The sequence below is a fragment of the Anopheles moucheti genome, chromosome 2 (genome assembly GCF_943734755.1).
Source record: "Anopheles moucheti chromosome 2, idAnoMoucSN_F20_07, whole genome shotgun sequence".
Taxonomy (NCBI): Eukaryota; Metazoa; Arthropoda; class Insecta; order Diptera; family Culicidae; genus Anopheles; species Anopheles moucheti.
In genome coordinates, this window is record NC_069140.1 from 7,449,245 (window position 1) to 7,468,996 (window position 19,752).

At 44.8% G+C, this 19,752-nt stretch overlaps 3 protein-coding genes across 4 annotated transcripts; 1 reads left to right on the top strand and 2 right to left on the bottom strand.

The window, feature by feature from the left end:
• Positions 1 to 8,366: 8,366 nt before the first annotated feature.
• On the bottom strand, positions 8,367 to 9,651 carry LOC128298802 (RNA-binding protein 34-like). Its single transcript, XM_053034589.1, has 2 exons — positions 9,241 to 9,651; positions 8,367 to 9,176 (listed from the first exon to the last, which is right to left on the bottom strand). The coding sequence occupies exons 1-2, from the start codon at positions 9,548 to 9,550 to the stop codon at positions 8,422 to 8,424; spliced, it is 1,065 nt and encodes a 354-aa protein (XP_052890549.1). The 5' UTR covers positions 9,551 to 9,651; the 3' UTR covers positions 8,367 to 8,421.
• Positions 9,652 to 10,032: 381 nt separating this feature from the next.
• On the top strand, positions 10,033 to 11,646 carry LOC128298801 (uncharacterized). The gene is made up of 4 exons (XM_053034588.1): positions 10,033 to 10,288; positions 10,372 to 10,647; positions 10,704 to 10,994; positions 11,064 to 11,646. The coding sequence occupies exons 1-4, from the start codon at positions 10,051 to 10,053 to the stop codon at positions 11,558 to 11,560; spliced, it is 1,302 nt and encodes a 433-aa protein (XP_052890548.1). The 5' UTR covers positions 10,033 to 10,050; the 3' UTR covers positions 11,561 to 11,646.
• A 26-nt stretch (positions 11,647 to 11,672) lies between these two features.
• On the bottom strand, positions 11,673 to 14,524 carry LOC128298800 (isocitrate dehydrogenase [NADP], mitochondrial-like). 2 transcript variants are annotated; one of them, XM_053034587.1, is made up of 6 exons: positions 14,331 to 14,524; positions 13,836 to 13,966; positions 13,101 to 13,213; positions 12,449 to 13,032; positions 12,112 to 12,363; positions 11,673 to 12,039 (listed from the first exon to the last, which is right to left on the bottom strand). In XM_053034587.1, exons 2-6 carry the CDS (start codon positions 13,936 to 13,938, stop codon positions 11,754 to 11,756), a joined length of 1,338 nt encoding a protein of 445 aa, XP_052890547.1. In that variant the 5' UTR covers positions 13,939 to 13,966; positions 14,331 to 14,524; the 3' UTR covers positions 11,673 to 11,753. The 2 variants fall into 2 exon arrangements, with proteins under 2 accessions (XP_052890547.1, XP_052890546.1); XM_053034586.1 differs by having other exon boundaries at positions 14,261 to 14,524.
• Between the last annotated feature and the right edge of the window lie 5,228 nt (positions 14,525 to 19,752).

Genomic DNA, 19,752 nt, shown 5'->3' on the forward strand with positions numbered 1-19,752 from the left:
CATGCATCCGTAGCTCAGGGCCCAAAAACCCATCATTAGGATGTGGGTAAACAGAGTGTTTTGCGAAAAAGGATGATAGCAAAATTGAAGATCAAAATACGCTAGAGAGAACATTCTCAGCGATAGCACAGGAAGCTTAATAACATATCGAATCTATGACGTATACTGTGGGCAGAAGAAGGGAAATAGATTGAAGTCTTGGGAATCAGTTATCACACTATCAAGTTCTGTGAATATCTGTGAACATTCCATCAGTAACTGACGATCGATGCAAGAGAGTTTTTTGTTGAATAAATATTTGCAAACCTTTGCTGTTCTATGTCTAGTTTGTACGAGGAAAACGAGAACGGTCGGTTCCCAATATTTCATCCTCAGTGATCTTAAGCCGACTCTCTGATAATTCACTAATCTCCCAAGAATTCAAAGATTCATCAAACTTCATGATCCAAACCCAAAAACATTGATTTGTTTTGAAGATTTTCTCACATAAATGAATCTGGATCCTATTCGTCTGGAACAGCAGCTCCCGGGGCCTTGGGACTGTGAATACTAATTTAACAAAACTAATTAACTAAAAACTAATGAACTAGTGTAATAAATAATTCAATCATAAATTATTTTTCTAATTAAAATCACTCAATTAATAAGTTTTGTAAAAAAACTAAATTCTATTCTTTCTTATGCAAATTTTGCATCAATAATACCCTTCCACTGCAGCTCGTATCAATCACTTTCCTGGAACCGAGTGAAGCGTAAGCTTGCATTTAACAACGAAACCGAAAAGAGAAGCTTTCGAAGTGGCAAAGGTCGACCGGTCGACTCGTTTTGTTCAAGCGTGGAAAATTGTTTTTCACAAATGCGACGAAGAGACTGAATTGAGCCGGAACTGAGACACTTGCTCGTACCGGGTGCACGTCCCAGAAAGGGATCATGCCAGTTTACTGCACTGGAGCGGACAATGAAGGGAAGTGTACATTAGGGCACACTATTCAAACCCGAACGATATCGGCACGAGGGATCCGTTTACCAGCCCTTTTTTCCTAACTGCACCGATAAGGCACGAACGGATGCGAAACGAAGGAAAGGTAGTATCCGGACGCAAGCCGAGTACATGATGAAAGATCCACAAACAGTCAAGCGGTGGGTATTTCTTCGCCGACTCTGGGATGCAATTTCGTTGAAGCATAAAGAAGAATGGTTCGGATGAAAGTGACTCCATTTCCACCGGGACCGATAGTTCCAGGGGTGGAAAAGGCTTTGCAATATTAATTGCGCATCAGCACGGGGGCATTACTGTTTTCGAGCAAGAAAACCATAGCAATAAACAGAGTGACATTAAAAAGACTCCCTTGAACACGTCTTCGATTTCGGTGGTACTAGGTTAAACTTTATTTATTTACGACTAGAAGCTGGTCAAAGTTTTAAGGGCTTTAACTATAAGAGCTCATTAAAATTTCACAGTGACCAACTGAGAGATTTATACCAGATCAAAGGGAACGAATTTTAAATTAGCAAAACTTAAGGTGCTTTATTATCCTCAAAAATGGCTATCAAACTAGGGGGAAGTCCAATTGGATCCAATTACCTGAAAGTAGTTGCAGAGCCCTGATTTTGGTTCATTCCAACGACTCAATTGGGTTATCACTTTTAACTGAGAGAGGGAAAAATCTACAATCAAGTTTCCATTCAAGCCACCAGCACAATGGGCTGGTTAATGGCAATTTACGTGTTAATGCACCCGGTTTGTGCTATCAACCGTACACCAAGGATCGATAGCAATGCCGCTCGAGCTATTGGAATCTGAGGAATTCTTTAGAAATTGAATAACAATATTCCATCGGACGCTCCGGTAGTTACGCCATCGAGTGTTGTTTCTTAAAGTTGAGTAGTAATATGTTCAACCCAAGTATCTATTCTACTGATGTCGAGTTTTACAAACGAATCTTTAATATTTGTATTAAATCTTATTCTTAATAGAAAATTTATTCGTTCATCATTCTCGCAAGAATTTATCAAATCACTGCATGCATCACAGCAACAAAACTGAAAGCCTCTTATACACACCTAATAAAACGCACTCCTATTTCTTCCCAGAAGAGTTCATAAAACTCTTGTTAGCATCGAACCACATAATACCGGAACTATCGCTACTTTTATTGCCCATCCACTTCTCATTCAATACCCGCCCTTCGCGCCCATCTTTCGTCGATTGTTGCGGAGACGTATAAAACTTTTTATTTAATTAGTTTTTATCGTTCGCTGTGATGCTGTTACGATGCCCGGTATCTTCTTCGGGTAAAGCGAGATCTGTTCTTCCCCCCAAGGCAGGGCGAAAGCCGTGGAAATTCATTTATAAACTGCACTACACGAAGGACAAATTATTCAAATCACACTTGGCGATGTTGACCCAACTTCGGCTTCCACCCTACAAACCCGAAACGTCCATCCCTCTGGTGTATGGTAATTTCATAACAAAAAGCTTACACACTCCCAAGAAATGGACCGGTCGACAAAAGTTTACGATCGAATCGAGAGCGGGGTTTGCTCTTCTTCGCTACGGCTATGGACAGCGTGTCGCCGGAACACTCCACTACGAAGGAGCAAGATGTCGACTCAATTATGAGTTCGTTATGGGCGCCCAAGGGCGCTTCCGTTTTTAAACTGATATTTCGAGTCCGCACAGTAGAAAGGATCATTTGCTAGATGGTTTTGGAATTTGGTCAGGGTTGCACTAAATCGATTTTTTGCCAACTTTTTTCAATCCACATCCGTTTGCCGGTCAAGTATCGTGGAAAGGTTGGCGCAAGTAAATGTATTCTTGATGAAAGTTTACATCTTTTCGAAGTTTATATGGGCACAAACCCTTCTTTCGATAAACGATCGTATAAAAATTGGTTATTTAAAAAAAATCTCGTTTAAATTAGTTTCTAGTAAACACTAGTATAACATGTTGCCATAAATATGCTATAAATTTACTACTCTATTATTTGCTACCTCTTTAAACTTTTAATACAAATCCCTTTAACCTCTTCTGTCAAGATAATACAAATTTCCGAATATGATCGGAAGAGAGATCCAAGGAAGATTCGAACCCAGATCATTAGCTTGTTCTTCAACTCGTACGTTACCGATTTGGCCACATCACAGATCCGTCTTATGATGTACAAAGGGTAGGTTTAGCTATAAAGATGTGTAACTCTACTTATAGAACAACACAGACACACCACCAAACAGGCGGAGGCGTGTACGAGTAGATAAAGGCACCCAAATTGATGGCATTTTCCTTCCCTCTTTGATAATACTAATTAATTATTTCAATACCCACTTCTTCACAGTCCGTGTTTTTTGTGTTTTGTTCTTACGCCTTTTTCGGGTTTCCCCCATCGTCTGCATCAAAGGGGAAAAAAATCCTTCCATTTGGCTACAGCAAACCGACCAAAGTCATTATTTATCCGGTTTACGAGCGGCTTATCGGGCTTCCCAAACATTTGCTGGAACACCAGTCCGTACATGATGCAGTTTCCAGCAATCCGGAACGATGAAGAAGTCCTTCATGCACGTTCCGCTTAACCAACGTGACCAAGGCAAAGGAACGGGCAATAATGAGGCAAGCAAATCAAAGGCTTTCAACCACAATTTTTCGCACCCACGCAAGACTGACTGATAGAAAAAAAAAGAAAATTGAAGAAAACATTTTCCCCGTTAAACAAATGGACCTTCCTGATATGTGCTTGACTCCTGCTTCGTCGCTTGTTGCACAGCTTGTCTCTCATTCCACCTTAGGAAAATCCTCCGAACCGATCAAGGGACGTTTTGAAATTCCGGTAACACTAAATGTGCCACTATGTGTGTGTGTGCGTGTTTGTGTCGTAGTTCGTGCTCACTTGAAGACTTTGTTTTTGTTTTTTCTTTCTCACTCTCTCTCGCTCTCTCTCTCTCTCTCTTCTTTCTTTTTTTCTCTCTTCTTGTCACCTTCTTCTGCTTTCATGCTCCTTCCGCTGCGCGTGTTCAACAGTCGCGTGCCGAAGTTTCCATCGCTTGGTACGCTTTTCCCCGATTTTCACCGATTTTCTTCTTCACTCGAGTGGGAAACACTTCTTCGTGGCGTATGATGAGAGGGTTTTTAATGCTTTTCCTCACTTTGATGGTGCAATGGATTCTGGCCGCATTTACTTATTGCTTATTTCCTATTCACCCCTTTCGTACCGTTCTTTGCGAGAATCCAAATATTCCGTCCCACTTCCGCGAACATACTGGCACACGTACACTCACACCAACACATCGAGAGGATACACATACACACATTAACACACGCTCAAACGTCACAACTCATTTGTAAGACTCTTCCCAGATCTTTTGGGGTGGTGCATATGTGAGTGTGCCCGGCCCTTTTTCCGACCACAAAACCAAAAAGGGATTTTCCTTCACAATTTATACATACACACACACGCGCACATGCACAAGCTCCCGTATCGGTATTTTGGGTTACTTTTTCCCGGCGTTTTTCCTTTTCGTATCGCTTTTGCTGACTGCACAGTGAAATGCTATTCGATCAGGCTAGCCATTTCCGTCACCGCACGGGGAAATTCAAAGACAAGGAACATATACGGAATAAAGACCCCTTTAAGGCAACACTGCTTGAAAAACACACCGCAAGACAACGGCTCGCAACACTATATACCTCGTCGGTGTGTCGGTCGCTAGTGACACGCCACGAATAAACTACCCACAAAAAAAACCCGAACCGAACCCAAAACCGTGTCCGTTGTGCCGTCTATGGGCCTCACCGTGTGTGATCAGCACTGCTCGCGCTCGGTACGGTGCGCGGCCAAGAACAACATTTCCAAAAATAAACGGTCGAGAAAAATGGTTTTTCCTCGATTTCCTGAAAATATTCGTGCTGCGTTGCGTTTCACACTGTACTGGCGTGTGGGTCGCCCCGTGTGCCGTTTGGAGAGCTGATGCGTTTGCTCTCACCCTGTACTGGCTCACCATTCACGCTCGACGGTCGCGTTCTCACTCTTGCTTTCCATCGACAACTCACCGAACGGCGAATCTCAATCGTAGTCGATCATCGTCGGGTAGCGCACCGCCGACGGAAAATGCTGAGAGATATTTCGGTTTCGGTCGACCCTTTTTGGCTCACTAAACACATGGGGCGGTACTGCATCCATAACTGCTAGATGCTGCAACAACCAAAAAAAAACAAATCTCGTGTCCGATGCAATGCTTCCCACTTTCGATGATGACCGGGGAGAAAAGCTAGTGTAGCACCCAGACTCGTGAAGATGCACTCAAATACCAGCGCTCTGCCAACCTTTTCCAGGGAAGTTAATTATATTGCATTCTTTACAGCTTAATGTTGGCTGTTAGTTATACAACCAACTCGCTTTGTTGGTCCTTCGCCTCACTCCTCTCAGGAAGGCAACTACATTTCCATTTCCAACGATTCTCGACTCACAATGTGATTCATTTCCTGCATCACTGCATTCAAGTATTCCGGTAGCATAACGAGAAAGCTGAAGGAAAGCGTGCGATGATGTACAGCGGTTCAAATCCCACAATTTCCAGTAGTATTATATTCTGTTGTTTGAGGTGTATCTCTCTCTCTCTCTCTTCTTCACGTTTGCAAATTTATTCAACACTTCACAACACACACGTGTGTATGCGTACCGGCGGCGCCATTTTCGACTCATTTTACTACTGGTTCTTCTTTCTCCACTCGCTTGATTACTTTCTGCTTACTACTACGATCGTTAAACGGGACACACACGGACACCCCTGACTCCTTTGCTTCTGATTTATGCCAATGCGTTATCAACTGGAATTTGCATACATGTGTGCATTATTTTATCGTCGTTACCCCCTCATCATTAACTTCAAAACGGAAGCAAAAGAGGGAGAATTCTTCCTATTCAATGAAGGCTGTTTTAAACACAACGAATGCGACACGGTAAGACTGAATCACACATACTTTTGCTAGAACACTGGTACCAGCACTACTATTTGTCAAAATGAACAAATTCTTTCAACGTCTGAAAGCCTGGTGCGCCGATCAAATGACAGAACGGAAAGTCACTCACGCACGAGGAACGCACTTTCTCACCAGCACACACACTCACAGAGATTTGTATTACCAATTTTTTGTGACAAACGTTCCTACCGTATGCGTTTCGGTGTAGGAGACACGGCGAAACAGCAACTTCCCCGTGGCAATAGTGGAGGAACCCGTCCATATTCACCGTGTGGGCGGACACAGATAGGTGGTTTGAAGTTTAAACTGAGATGATGAGATACACCGAAGAAGGGCAAACGGAGGCAAAAGCGCACATACATGCTGGCCGCTGCGTAGGCATATATTTTTAGCACGAGCAACTCTTCTTCACTACACTTCCTGGCCGCCTCTGGGGGCGCTACTAGCGCGATCGTGTGTCACTCGGCCGTCCATGTGCGCACGGCGATGAAGTGACGAATTTCGTCGCTTTTCGACGATTACCGTACCGTTCCGTGGTATCTGTTTCTAGAATTACAACACTACGCGTGGATGGGGTACACACACGTGTGCGTATTTCGATGAAGATCACTACCAGGAAATAGGACATTCACAACAAGACGCTCCTAAAGAAAAGATGTTTATGAAACGAGCATGCTATCTTTACGCTCCACTCGTTACTACCACTACGCACAGCAGTTCGATTGCTTCGACCCTTTTGCACTTAACACCCATACGCAATCGCAACGTTTCGCTAATGAACCGCGACGAAACAACACCAACAAACCCGATGAATGTGTGGCAAAATCAATCAAAAACTCGACACGAACGACCCCGGGCAGAGACACGGCACTAAAAACAGCTGCACACACTGTAACTATTACTGCTGAGTTGCTGCGATTGCTGAGCAAAACGGTGAAACTAACGCGCACATGTATGTGTGCATCTGCTTACTTTTTATGTTTTGGTATGCAACTTGAAACACAAGCAGGCTTCGTCGCCGGAAGCGCTACGCGACAGGCACACACGGCGTGCCGATGGGTATGTGAATTGAACTGAAAACTCCCGAATAATATCAGCCAGCCAGAACCGCATCCGCCCCCAGGCAAAACTGTGCGCGCGGGGGTGAGTCGATGATCTCACCACCCTTCGATGCTGATGATGCACACACCACGGCGTTGAGTGAGAGCGGAGAGAAGAGAATTTTTCAGCAAGCGAGAATGTAGAGATGTGACGAGAGCGGATAAAGGGCGAATTGTGTTTGGTTAGAATTTAATATATATTCATTTTTAAAACACTTTCTTATATTTCTGTAGAGCGTAGAGCTCAGATAAAATTGTCCATTTCAATACAAACCAACACACGACTTGTTTTAAGTAAAAAAATAACGTTTTGTTAAAATTGTCCCACTGTGCTGAGTTTGTACAGAAATAGAGAGTGAGAGAGAAAAAGAAAACAGACCATGAGACGAGCGTGACAAAACCCCTTTCCTAAGCGAATATAGGCAGCGAGCGGAAACCATGCGTGCATGGCGCCCAAAACATCCCCCTCGGGCAACCGTTCTCAGTGCATTCTCCAATGACCAAACCCTAAAAACTGGATCTTAAAGGGGGTGCTTGGCGAAGGGCGCGAAGGGAACGCGATGACGCGTTGGCGGCGGATCGGTTGCGAAGGTAACCGTGCGACGGTGACACAGAGCCAACAGTACCACCTGTCTCATTCCCGTGTACTCCATTTCAGTCACACGCACGCGCTCATGCATGGTTCGTCCTCGAAGAAACGCCTCCGCACGGGGTTGAATTTCGACCGGAGGTTGCTTGCTCACACGACCCAGACTTTTGCCCATTGATGGTAGCCTTTTCTTATTCCAATTACTTCACCGCGACTATGACGCACCATAGACACACTATTAAGATTCTGCACCAGATCTGTGGAGCAACTCATCTCTATTCCAGATGCAGACTTAAAATTGCTTCTACGTCACTGGTCACACTCACCCCTTATTGTTACGGTCTGGTTCCGGTCTAGTCCAGCTCTGTTCTGCGAAACAAGTTCGCGGAAGCTTGCTTCACTTTCGCTGCAATTTATTCTCTCGCGCGCACACACAGGCACACCAATGCTCACCGACCGTCGCCAGCTTGGATCGTGAAGTAGTGAAAACGTAAACAAAAGAAACGCGCACAGCGTACATACCTACCGCTAAACATTGCTCTAACAAAGTGTGCCGGTTTGATGGTTGCGCTGTGCGCATTTGCGCGTGCATTGGGTATTAGTATTGACATGTGGCCCTTTGTAGTCCTTTTTGTGTAGTTTTACGCTAATAATCGAAATTTCGGAGATGGTTTAAATAACATATGGCCAACGTTTTGATGTGCGATACTAGCGGCATTTGTAGTATATTGCGGTGGAACAGCAACGATCCACTTCCTTCACTTGTTATTCATATTAAATGCAGCCTTCAATTTCTTGGCCAATATTTGCTTTTGCTTCACTGAACCAACGCCAGATTTGGAACTGTTTGTCTTGTTTTTGTTCTTCACTTCGGATACTTTGCCGTGAAAATCGTTGTTCGCTTTGCCACCGTTGCTTTTGTTAGCCGGGCCTTTTGATGGAAACTTATTTCGCTTAACCACATTACCCTTTTTGTTGAGCTTCACGTTGGAACGCTCCGTACTCACCGGCTGTATTCTCAGCGGACGATCGTTTAATTTTTCCTGGTCCAGTTTGAGCACTTTTTTCAAGGAAACGCCCTTCATGAAGCATACGTACGCGACACACTTTGCGGATAGGAACCGAATGAACTCAATTGGGCCTGCCTTACTGAAAAAGTTGTGCAGATCATTCTCGCTTGTACCTCGCTTAATGTTTCCTACGAACACCGTAGATTTGACGTCGCCTATTGGCTTCTTGCCCTCCAGACTGACTCGGATGCGATTTTCACCCACCATCTGACCATTCATCTCCAGTGCTTTTTCCATACTTTCCCGGGAAGAGAACTGCACGTAAGCGTTGAGCGATAGAACGTGTTGTAAATTTTTCTTATCCAAAATCTTTTGCCCATCATTCGTCCTGAAGCGCAAGGATTTTACACCGCCATACTTGATGAACAGTGCTTTCAATCCGGATTTAGATGTTGTCGTCGGAAGGTTGCCAACAAAGATGGTGAACGGTTTAGGTTCCTTAACTGAAAGCGATGAAAATTTTCAAAGCTAGTATGTTAAGTTGATATTATTTAAGCTTTGCCTTACCCTTTTCACTTTTTTCTTCTTCCCCATCCGTGTCAGTATCCTTGCCATTACCACCATCTCCAATAGCCTCCGTTTTAATTACGACAGGCTGAGCCGTACTTTCCGGTGGGGTTTTCTCCTGTTTCAGACCAAGTTTCAATTCGGTGCCAGCTTCCATTGTCGGCTCAGCGAGGAGTGCTGATTCCGTCTTAATTGCCGAAGGCTTTAACAGTTTTTTCTTCTTTTTAATAATTGTGGATGCTGAGGCAATTCCACTTCCTACTTTAAGCGACTTTTTCTTCATTTTCGGACTATCTTTTTGTAACGCCATCCTTTTCCAAAATTCCCAAGAGCCGAAGGAAGCACAATATTGAATATTGAAAAATGGAATCAACAAAAACACGCGGTTAGCTCTATTGGAGGATTTCTTTCGGCTGTGTGCCGAGTGACATATGGATTGGATTTATATCGTTCTGATCGATTACTTCGTGTCTGGTCACCCTATGTGTGACAACCGACTGCCACCAAAACCACATAATTTCAGTTTTAGCTCGTTTTCAAGAATAGTAAAAATTACCCCTCAAATTATGAAGAATCGGATAATTTCTATGTAAAAGCCAGTGATAGCGATACAACTTTTTCATGGTTGTATTTGGAGTAATATTCACCGACACGCAGTGCAGCTTGCCATATACACCGTGAGTGTAGTGATGCCGATGTAAACAAAATCTACACACCCTGGCGGGCCCAATCCGAGGCGATATTTGTGGAAATAGTTGGCTTATGTGAAGTTATCAGTTTAACAAATAGTTTCCTTGAAAGAATCGCAAAATGAATTCCTCCACCTCCGCTGGTGGTGAAAAGGCGGACAATGTACCTGCTAAAAAACGACAGATACGGCAAAGTGTGTTGGGAATGCTGAAAAAGGTGGACATCAAAAATAGGGGCTTGAAACGATTCTTCTATTTCACGTACGAGGCAGAGCCATCGGTGAAGCAGGAAAATGTAAAGAAACTGTACTTCAGCAATGGGGAACTCTGCGAGGGAGATGAATATTTCCTGCAGCACAGTAAGTAGCCGACAGAGCGGAAATGCCACCGATTACTTTCTGGCTAGCGCTAATGGTCTTTTCGATTCTTCGGTTTGGTGTAGTGAAAAAGAGCGTGTTCGTGAGTAATATTCCAGGTGGAACGAAGAAATCGGAAATATACCAACTGTTCCAGCGCTTTGGCATGGTACTTTCGATTGAGTTGCGTACCCGCGGTGGGCGAAACATAATGGGCCGTCAGTTACAGTACCCGTTCGAAGTCGGACCATACCTGTGCAGCACGATCGAGTTTGACTCGGCCGATAGTGCCAAGAACGCGTGTGAGGTGAAAACGGAAAGTACCTTCATTGCCAAACCGATCGTGAACCCGTCGTTGCTTGGTAAGTTGCTCGCAAGGGAACAGTGTTCGAGTAGCTAACAGTATTATCCTTTAAAGGGACAGAGCATTGTGTGTATGTTGAAAACATACCGATTGCAACGACTCGCGAAGAGCTGTGGCAACACTTTAAGGTGTTTGGACCGATACGTTCGATACGGATGGAGTTTCCGGATGGGACGTTGGTACTTACCGATGCGGAATATTCACAACTTCGCTCGGTTAACTGCCACATCCGCTTTCGCCGGAGAGCTGAGGCACGAGCTGCCGCAAAAGCGCTAAATCGCAGCACATTTAAAGAGCGTCACATCTCCGTGCAGATGGCGTATCAAAAGTACTGTAATCCTGACGGTGAGTTCGTTAAAATCGCGAAATAGAGTGTTGGTTGACAGCTATACAATTATCTTCCCTTTCCATCAGAGCTATCAAACAATGCACTGCGAATCTTCTTTCAACCCTTTGGCGATGTGGTATCCCTCGATCAAATGCCCCACCAACGGGCGGGCTACGTGTGTTTCAAGCCACCGATCCCGGTGGACATGATAAAGCGCGCGAATCAGCAAACGTTCCGCAACCGGCGTATAACGATCGAAAAGCTGGACCTGCCGAGCGCTCCGAAGGATGGCAAATCGATGAGAGCTGTGGGTAATGGGAAAAATGGCCGCGAACCAGCTGGCAATGGAAGTGGAAGTAATAGTAATAGTAGAGCGGGCACTGGTACCGGGGCAGCCGGGAAAACTTCTTCCACCAATGCACTTCAGATTAAGCTGGGGCGTAAGATCGCTCGTAAAGGGCTTCCAGTGGGACGTAAACCATTGGCCAAGAAGGTAGGTAGTGATCAGACCAAGGCCGAACCCGGCAAAGGGGCCGGCAAGACGTCGTCCGAGAATGCGAAAGAAAATCGGGCCACTTCGTAGGTGATTGATCGATGGGAAATTCTTCCACCGGCAACAGCTCCCACCCTCGAATAGAGTAACAATAAAAAGTTTTATTTAAAAGCTTCTCTCCTTTTTTAAATCAGACGGTCAATCGTGTTTATCGCATTTGACGGAAAGTTTTATTCAAGTATGGTACAAAGATGCGCTGCAGGGTGTGTGACGTGCGTGTATCTTATTTCTTCCACGTACGCTCCAGCTGCTCCGAGATAGCTTCCAGGAAGTCCTGCGTGTTCAGGTACATGCTGTCCTTGAGGTTGCGCGAACCGTGAATGCAGAGTGCCAGATCCTTCGTCATCTTGCCCGATTCCACCGTGTCAACGCAGGCTTTCTCGAGCGATTGGGCAAAGCGGGCCAGATCGGGCGTATTGTCAAGCTTGGCGCGGTGCTCCAAACCGCGGGTCCACGCGAAGATCGATGCGATCGGATTGGTGGAGGTTGGACGTCCCTTTTGATGTTCACTGAACGGGGCGAAGAAACATTAACATTTGCTAACCCCCTAATTCGTTCGATCGTTTTGTTGATCATCTTACCGGTAGTGACGCGTGACGGTTCCGTGAGCGGCTTCCGATTCGAGAGTTTTTCCATCCGGACACACCAGCACCGATGTCATTAGACCAAGCGAACCGTATCCCTGCGCTACGATGTCCGACTGTACGTCCCCGTCGTAGTTCTTGCAAGCCCACACAAACTCACCCGAAGATTTCAGTGCCTGTGCTACCATATCATCGATCAGTCGGTGTTCGTACCAGATCTTGGCCTCTTCAAACTGCTTTTTGTAGTTTCTGTTGAACGAATTAACAACGGAAAAGCAAAGGAAGCTGTTAGATACCATTCTTATTGTAGCTCATCGTCACCATGTACTCGTACTTCTCATAAATCTCCTGGAAAATATCCTTGAAGCGACCATCGTAACGCTTGAGGATCGTGTTCTTGGTGGACAGGTACAGCGGCCAGCGTTTGCTAAGTGCCACCTGGAATGACGAGTGGGCAAACGCAGTGATCGACTCGTCCGTGTTGTACATAGCCAGCGCCACACCGGGTGCATTGTACTTGTACAGCTGGATCTCCTCTACCGTGCCGTCATCGCCCGTGTACACCATCTTCACTGTGCCCGGTTTGCGCACCACATAGTCCTGCGCCTTGTACTGATCACCGTGCGCGTGACGACCGATCACAATCGGTTTCGTCCAACCGGGTACAATGCGCGGAATGTTGCTGCAGATGATCGGTTCACGGAACACCGTACCGCCGAGAATGTTACGGATCGTACCGTTCGGACTGAGCCACATCTTCTTCAGCTTGAACTCTTCCACACGTTGCTCATCAGGCGTGATCGTAGCACACTTAATGCCGACATTATGCTTTAACATGGCGTGCGCTGCGTCGATCGTAACCTGATCGTCCGTCTGGTCACGGTAGGGAAGACCAAGATCGTAGTAAAGTGCTTCGACCTAGATCAGGTAGGTATATACATTAGTCAATTGTTCTTCGCTAAGCCTTTTTCGACAAGTGAACGGACCTTCACATAAGGAAAGATAAGCTTATCCTTGATGAACTGCCAGATGATACGCGTCATCTCATCGCCATCCATCTCGACCACAGGTTTTACGGCCTGAATGCGGGTGTCAGTGCCTGAAGGAAAAAAAGGACAAACATTTCCATCACTAAAACTAGGATCAACATTCTACTAAAGCAGCAATGCAACGGTAATAGAAAAACCGACCCAAGGCCAAGTCCATCTAGGTCAGGGTGATAAGAGATTTAAACCGGACGCAAAAACATCAAACTCCGAGAATGCATCTCATGGCGGGCAGCAAGTATCAGATCACGATTATCAAACCAAGATTGCAACAAGCTAGGGACCTTTGAAACTGTTTTGATTTAAGCTGCCGCCACTAGTCAAATAACGAGATGAAGCTGAATTAGAAAACATCCGCCCTAGTATGAAAAACTATTAACTCATAATGTTCTTCCACTACCCACATGAACATCCGGTACGTGTAAACAGTACCTAAGCAATGGAGTCACTCCAGACAAAAAGCAATTACGCGCGATCTTTCAAAAAAGGGTTACAAAAAACAGGTCATGGTCACCGCGACTGCAACCGGCTGCTGCTGTAACAGAATGCAATTGCAATTCAGCATAAAACTCTCTCTCACACACACGCATATAAAAAGCACGCACAAGGAAAGATAAAACAAGAGACAAAATAAAAGATCCACAGGACCGGATCAGATACGCTGGCGATACTTACTACGAGCGCGCGTTGGCACCATCGAGACGGCAGGCAGAACCGAGCGGGTTGAGTTACCCTGGACGGGAAGCGTCTTGCAGAAGCGTGCGAGAAGTCGTGCCATGGTGTTGGAGCAACAGTTTTATAAAAGTCTGAAAGTGAACAAGAATAAACATAATCGACGATGCGTACACGTCAATGAAATAGTACTATAAAGTGCAAGGAACTGGACCGAACGATTGGTTGTAACCCAAAAAGTCCCTTCATTATCAGCTCCCAAGTCTATCGGCGCGATAAGGAGTGTTTTTGGGAGAACAGGCCCTACGCCGGGAAACACACGCTTGGGTAGATGAACGTTTATCTCATCGACACAAAAAAACTCGCACACAACCGGTGGGGTTAAGAACCCGGCGTTGACAGCCAACCGGAAGGTAAACAAAACCCACCTCAACAAACTACCGGGACGCGTCTGGCGCTGGTTGGGATACGTGCGTGCCCGTTGCCTTGTGTAATTACCGGAACCGGATGGGTGGACAGCGGAAGGAATAGCTGCGATCGTGTAGTGAAGAAGTTGTGTGATATGTGAGAGCACTTTGCTCGCTTCACTCAGTGTTTCCCGGCGCAGAACAACCAGACACACGGACGGACGGAAACGTTGACGACGAACCCGATGTTGCTGCCACAAATGTCACGAACAAAGTGGTGGCCAACGGAGAGACCACTCGACGGTACCTCTCCGGCAATGGCCGACTCGGAATGACTCCCGGCAGAGAGTGCGAGAGCGATTTGATAAGAAATGCGTATTTCTGATGGCGCGCACTGTCTGCCTGTTGCGTTTTACGCGGATTCCGCGAGAGGATCGATCTCCGCGACGGGTCGAGAATAGTGAGTAGATGAGCGAGCGATAGCCGCTTGTATTTTATTTTTATTTGTATTCCATCAACGAAAACGATCTGCCGAACTCCGTAGGCGTTTAAACGCACCAACCTTACCGCCAATGCCCGCATATCTCCTGCATGTCATTTAATCTCATCTTCAGGTCCCTCCCCATGTGATTCTCATCCGCCCCTAGCTAGGGACCACATAAACGCATTTGTTTTTATTTTTAGCATCCTGTAGCGTCCCATGGATCATGGCAATGGCCGCGTTTGGATATACATACGTGCAATGCGCCAGCTTTCGTATGACGAAGCGAAGCGGGCGAGTCAGATATGGAAGGAATCCATGACATGAAGATGTATACTTTTATGTATCGATCGCGCCACGTCCGCGACGCCGGTCTAGAACAGCATGCATTATGGTTTTCCGCGCCGGTTCAAGATCACTGCACGCTCCGGAACAGGAGCCGGTGTTAGGCCGTCTTGTGTTTCTCACTCGGAACAGGTTTACTGCGGCAACATTTGTGCGGACCTGTTTGCCAAAATGATTGCGAGCTTGTTGCTTACGATCTCAACTTCAAAAACTTTGTTTTTTTCGGAACATTAAGCTGTTGATATGCCAGGAGGATTATTCCTGAAGCATGGCATTACACAGGCCGAGGCATAGAAACTTCCTTGTAAACTGCACCGAGGTACGATTAAGTTCGTGTTCGTGCCCCAGTCAATTGAACGTACTGCGAATTGAGCACAGCAATATGAAGCTGAAACCAGAGAAGTTCCGCAGATCAAGCTTTACCAGATTTCGGTATTATTTTTAGACAAGCCGCACGCATAGAGTTGCCGGTATTATTATAAACATTTCCTGCTTCTTGTACATCGAAGAAAATACATGCCGCAGGAGGGAGAGTGAAATTTTAATTCTAGGAAGCCGATACAAGAATTCCTCCGTCTAGTGGCTGCACGGTTGCTGCTGAGTCTGTCCATCCGTTCTACGTGACCTGAATGTGCTAAAAGGAAACAATCTCGCGGGGGCTCGCCACGGGCTCGCGAGTTGTTGATCAGGAAAGTCTGGAATCTGGCAACGCTTGGAACCAGCAGCGTTTCAAGGTCGGCCGGTTGCGTTTCGCTTTCGTGACAGTGACGTGTGTTGGTTGGCGGATTATCTTGAAGTAAGAACGTTTGCCATTTTACCCGTGGTCGTGGGTTTTATTGTACGATGTTCAATGATCAATGTTCGTAGCTATCAGCTAACACATGTAAGGATTGATTTATTTCTTTTCGTGTATAGTTAAATAATATACATCCTAACCAATATTACGATACAATGATTACAGCACGAGAAGGTCAACCAGTCTTAACTACGGGGTTGGTGTATTGGACAACTTCCATTCTTTGCTCCATTTCACCCGCAGCTTCCATCATCCCAAGTGATCTCGTTTCTTCGTATATCGGCGGTAACTTTACATTACCGATTACGAAGCTGGGTAGGATTGATGATCGATGTGATGCAGAAGAAGTTAAATGAAGTTTTTTAACCGTGATCAGCAAGGTTGGAATCAGTCAGGGCGGATCAGTCTGCTTGGACGACAATTTACCAGCAAAGAGTGACATATGTTCTCAATGTGTTTGTTGCGCTCTACGTTCCTGGCACATCGTCTACTGGGCTTAACCGATCTACGAGACCATTTATTTGTGTATAATAATTTACTGGAAATACTACTAGTATACTAGTTGATACGGGTGGGCTATTCTGATGCAATGTGATTCACGAACCTTCGGTGTATTAATCGATCGGTTATACCACGGGTGTCCAATCTTTTCAATCTACGGACCGCTTTTTTTGAAACTATAGGTGTGGATCATTTACACATCAACTTACGAGCCATTTACACAGAGGCTGGAGGCTCTCGAAGGCCGCAGTTTGGAGATCCCTGGGTTATACGAATATTGATACATCGGCTATCAACTAAAATACTCTTGAGCTACAACAGACTTGAGCTTTATGAATTACTTCTCGCCTACATATACATCCGGTAGTTTTTACAAACCAGAACCTGTTACTATCACACTATGTTGAGTGAAGGAACATCTGGACAGATATTCCAGACGTTCTGACTAGTATTGTGTAAAATGAATCTTTTGTGAAGAATCATTCATATGAATCTTATGGGAGGAGTCATTCAACAGATTCATAAATTCTGTAAATTGTGACAGTTATTGGAACTTCCAGGTAACTTTCATGTAGAAGTCTAATGTCTTTAAGTTGTATATATAGCGTCCTTTAATCCGTCTCTCAAGAAATAAAACAAGTGAGCAATAAATGTAAAGCGAACTTCAGAGGAAGCCATATTAAAGCATCGCGGAGATGCAAATGTAGTTCACTACCATTGAACAGAGCAATCACTGCCATCCATATGGCAGCTGCCGATTGGAGTTCCGCTTTTGCCCACAAACTCTATCGATGCAACCCAGGACAAGTCCCGGGCGGAGAGATAAGATTGTACCCCGACCGAACTTTGATTAGTTGAAACGGCAAACGATTATCAGCAATGCTTCACAATGTTGGTAAGGTATCTGTAATGCAAAATGCCCTCAAACTAAGCAACAACTCCTCTCAAACCGTATAGAAAAAAGACACACGATGATGTCGATAGATGCTTCCGTTCGGATAGGGGAAGTAAAGCAATAAAGTCTACAAAACTTTCTACTCGTACTGCTCAATTGGACATTGTAAGGGGGAGAAACTTTAACTGATGATGAGATTAATTGACTTAATTGTTAATGGTCAATTCGTCAAAGGGAGATGATACTGATGGTGGGATATGCTTTCGAGCCTTTGTTGCCTTCCAATATCATCCTTCATGATACAGAATCGCCGCTTCATTTATTCAAAGATATTTTGATCGTGGATTGAATGAGCTACTCTGGAGTTAGGAAATGCGATATAACGCCTATTTTAAGGACTTGGCTATTTGTATTGCATTATCAGCATGTTGTTTAGTGTAGATTATGCTATACCACCCAAAAGATTAACGCACGATGGTGAAGATATCATCAGCATTCCTTTTCTAAACACAACAACCCCTCAACGTGTGACACGTTGCCATTTTGGCTATCGCTGACGCCCGACAAGCCTTCCATACACTTGGAAAACATTTGTTAGCCAAAGTGATAACAGCCGGTCGCTAGAAGCCGTACAATATGTGTTTAGCTAGCTGGTACACGGTAATGCACAACATGGAACTAGAAGACATACAATGGTACCGTTGGGCCTACGTCTGATGCTGTAAATGTCACCGCGATAGGATTGTTTTCGCCTTTTTGTCTGCATCTTATCATACGTTTCAATTATTTAGCGAACCATGTTACTTAATACAGTGATAATGGTAGAGGGCGAACGCGAACCCATTCTCGGCTTGAAGGGAAGTAACGTTTGGTCCGTAACCTAGAATGGCCATTGAAAAGATATGGCTGCGTTCCGTTATCGTTCTTTGGCACACCGAAATAGGTGATAATTAAAAGTTTAGTGACCATTTTTGCTGTAATGATAACACTTTTTGCCTGCATTTTGTGGCCAACTTTACGTAACCGTGTGCCGAGTGCCGCAGTGTTTTGCTTCCATTTCTTGTGAGCAAAAACAAAGCTAGACGACCCCCCTCCCAGGTTAGGGCGCGCATAGAATGTTTATCAGTGATAAACCCTTCAACGACTCGTTTCGTGTAAAAGTGTGCTCGATCAAATGAACCCGAAGGCTTAAATATCGTTTCCACTGATAAGGTGTAAGCTGCGTCGGAAAATGTACATGATTTATGTTTTCTTTTCCATTTTATCTCATTAGTCGAACCGTGGTGGAACCCCTCCATGGTTGGAGTTCCCTGTACGGGAATTGGAAATGGTCCCCATCGAGCGTTTTTGCTGACGTAAAAGCGCGCGAAACTGATCTATTCATAGACGAAATGATGCACAATCTTCGAGATTAAACTGCGAGTTATTGGAGAGGAATGAAAAAATATGGAATCAAAATCGAATGAAAAGAAATTGGAACAGAGATTGGTTACTTTTTACGTTGTGAACGATGGAGATAATGGCGGTACTTGATTCGGGAGGGAGAAACAGCAATAGCTGATCAAACCAAGCAAGCTCTAATCATTTGTCCAATGTCCCACATTTATTGGCGATCTTTTTATTTGAATGTACCAAAAAGATTTGCAATAATCACATGTCCCAAAATAAGAGCAGGAGCGTATAACAATCTGCTAACAAATTCGTGATTGGATCATCAGCCCGAGTCAAACGTTATCGGAACCATGTTGACCTTTTCCATTACTAGAACCAGTTCTTGCCTAGATTTGCTTTCGCTTCCAACCTACCGGAACTCTCTCAAGCTGGTTGTTTGGTGATCGATATTGCAAGATGCGATCTTCTTTTCCTTGACATCCATTTTTCCTATATTTGTGATCGTACGCGGGAGTGTTTGAACGGTTTGTAAATAATTTTGCTAAACACCACACCGCTCCGTGGCACTTCTAACTAGGTAGCGTGTGGTTGTGTCCAAAACAAAAAATGCGACGCAATTTCATCTCGTAGCGCTGCCGTATCTTGGAATTGGAGCTAGTGAGTGCGTGGAGCGGTGGAGTTGTGGTTGTGGTGTGTGGTTGTGTTTGAGCAGGGAAAGAAACGAGGGTGGAAGTTTTCAGCTGATCGTTTGTCCGATTATGTAAATTACGGGGTGTGCTTTGATGAACAGGGCGTTGCTTTACAGGCATGAGAATACAAAACTAATTACTGATATAGCGTTATTTGTTATTTGTTGGGGGTATATAGCACCAAGTTGCAGCATCCTGTATTATATAAACATTTGATTGTACCTTTCACACTTACTTTCTTTTCAGGTGCTACACCAACGATCGACGGTGCAGCACCATCGTCTGGCAATCTTATAGTCTTATCGTTCTGGAGAACGCATCAACGCCATTACTCCATCTCCATCTACGACCATTAAGAACTTAAGGGGTTGAGTAGTCATGTGTAATTCTCATGACATGACCATTCCACCGGAG

Coding starts and splice junctions, on each gene's coding strand:
- LOC128298802 (XM_053034589.1), bottom strand. CDS start 9,550: ATGGCGTTACAAAAAGATAGTCCGAAAATGAAGAAAAAGTCGCTTAAA. Junction 9,177..9,240: donor AGAAGAAAAAAGTGAAAAGG/GTAAGGCAAAGC, acceptor CATCGCTTTCAG/TTAAGGAACCTAAACCGTTC.
- LOC128298801 (XM_053034588.1), top strand. CDS start 10,051: ATGAATTCCTCCACCTCCGCTGGTGGTGAAAAGGCGGACAATGTACCT. Junction 10,648..10,703: donor CGTGAACCCGTCGTTGCTTG/GTAAGTTGCTCG, acceptor TATCCTTTAAAG/GGACAGAGCATTGTGTGTAT. Junction 10,995..11,063: donor AAAGTACTGTAATCCTGACG/GTGAGTTCGTTA, acceptor CCTTTCCATCAG/AGCTATCAAACAATGCACTG.
- LOC128298800 (XM_053034587.1), bottom strand. CDS start 13,938: ATGGCACGACTTCTCGCACGCTTCTGCAAGACGCTTCCCGTCCAGGGT. Junction 13,214..13,835: donor GGTGCCAACGCGCGCTCGTA/GTAAGTATCGCC, acceptor TTTTTCCTTCAG/GCACTGACACCCGCATTCAG. Junction 12,364..12,448: donor TTCCAGGAGATTTATGAGAA/GTACGAGTACAT, acceptor TTCGTTCAACAG/AAACTACAAAAAGCAGTTTG.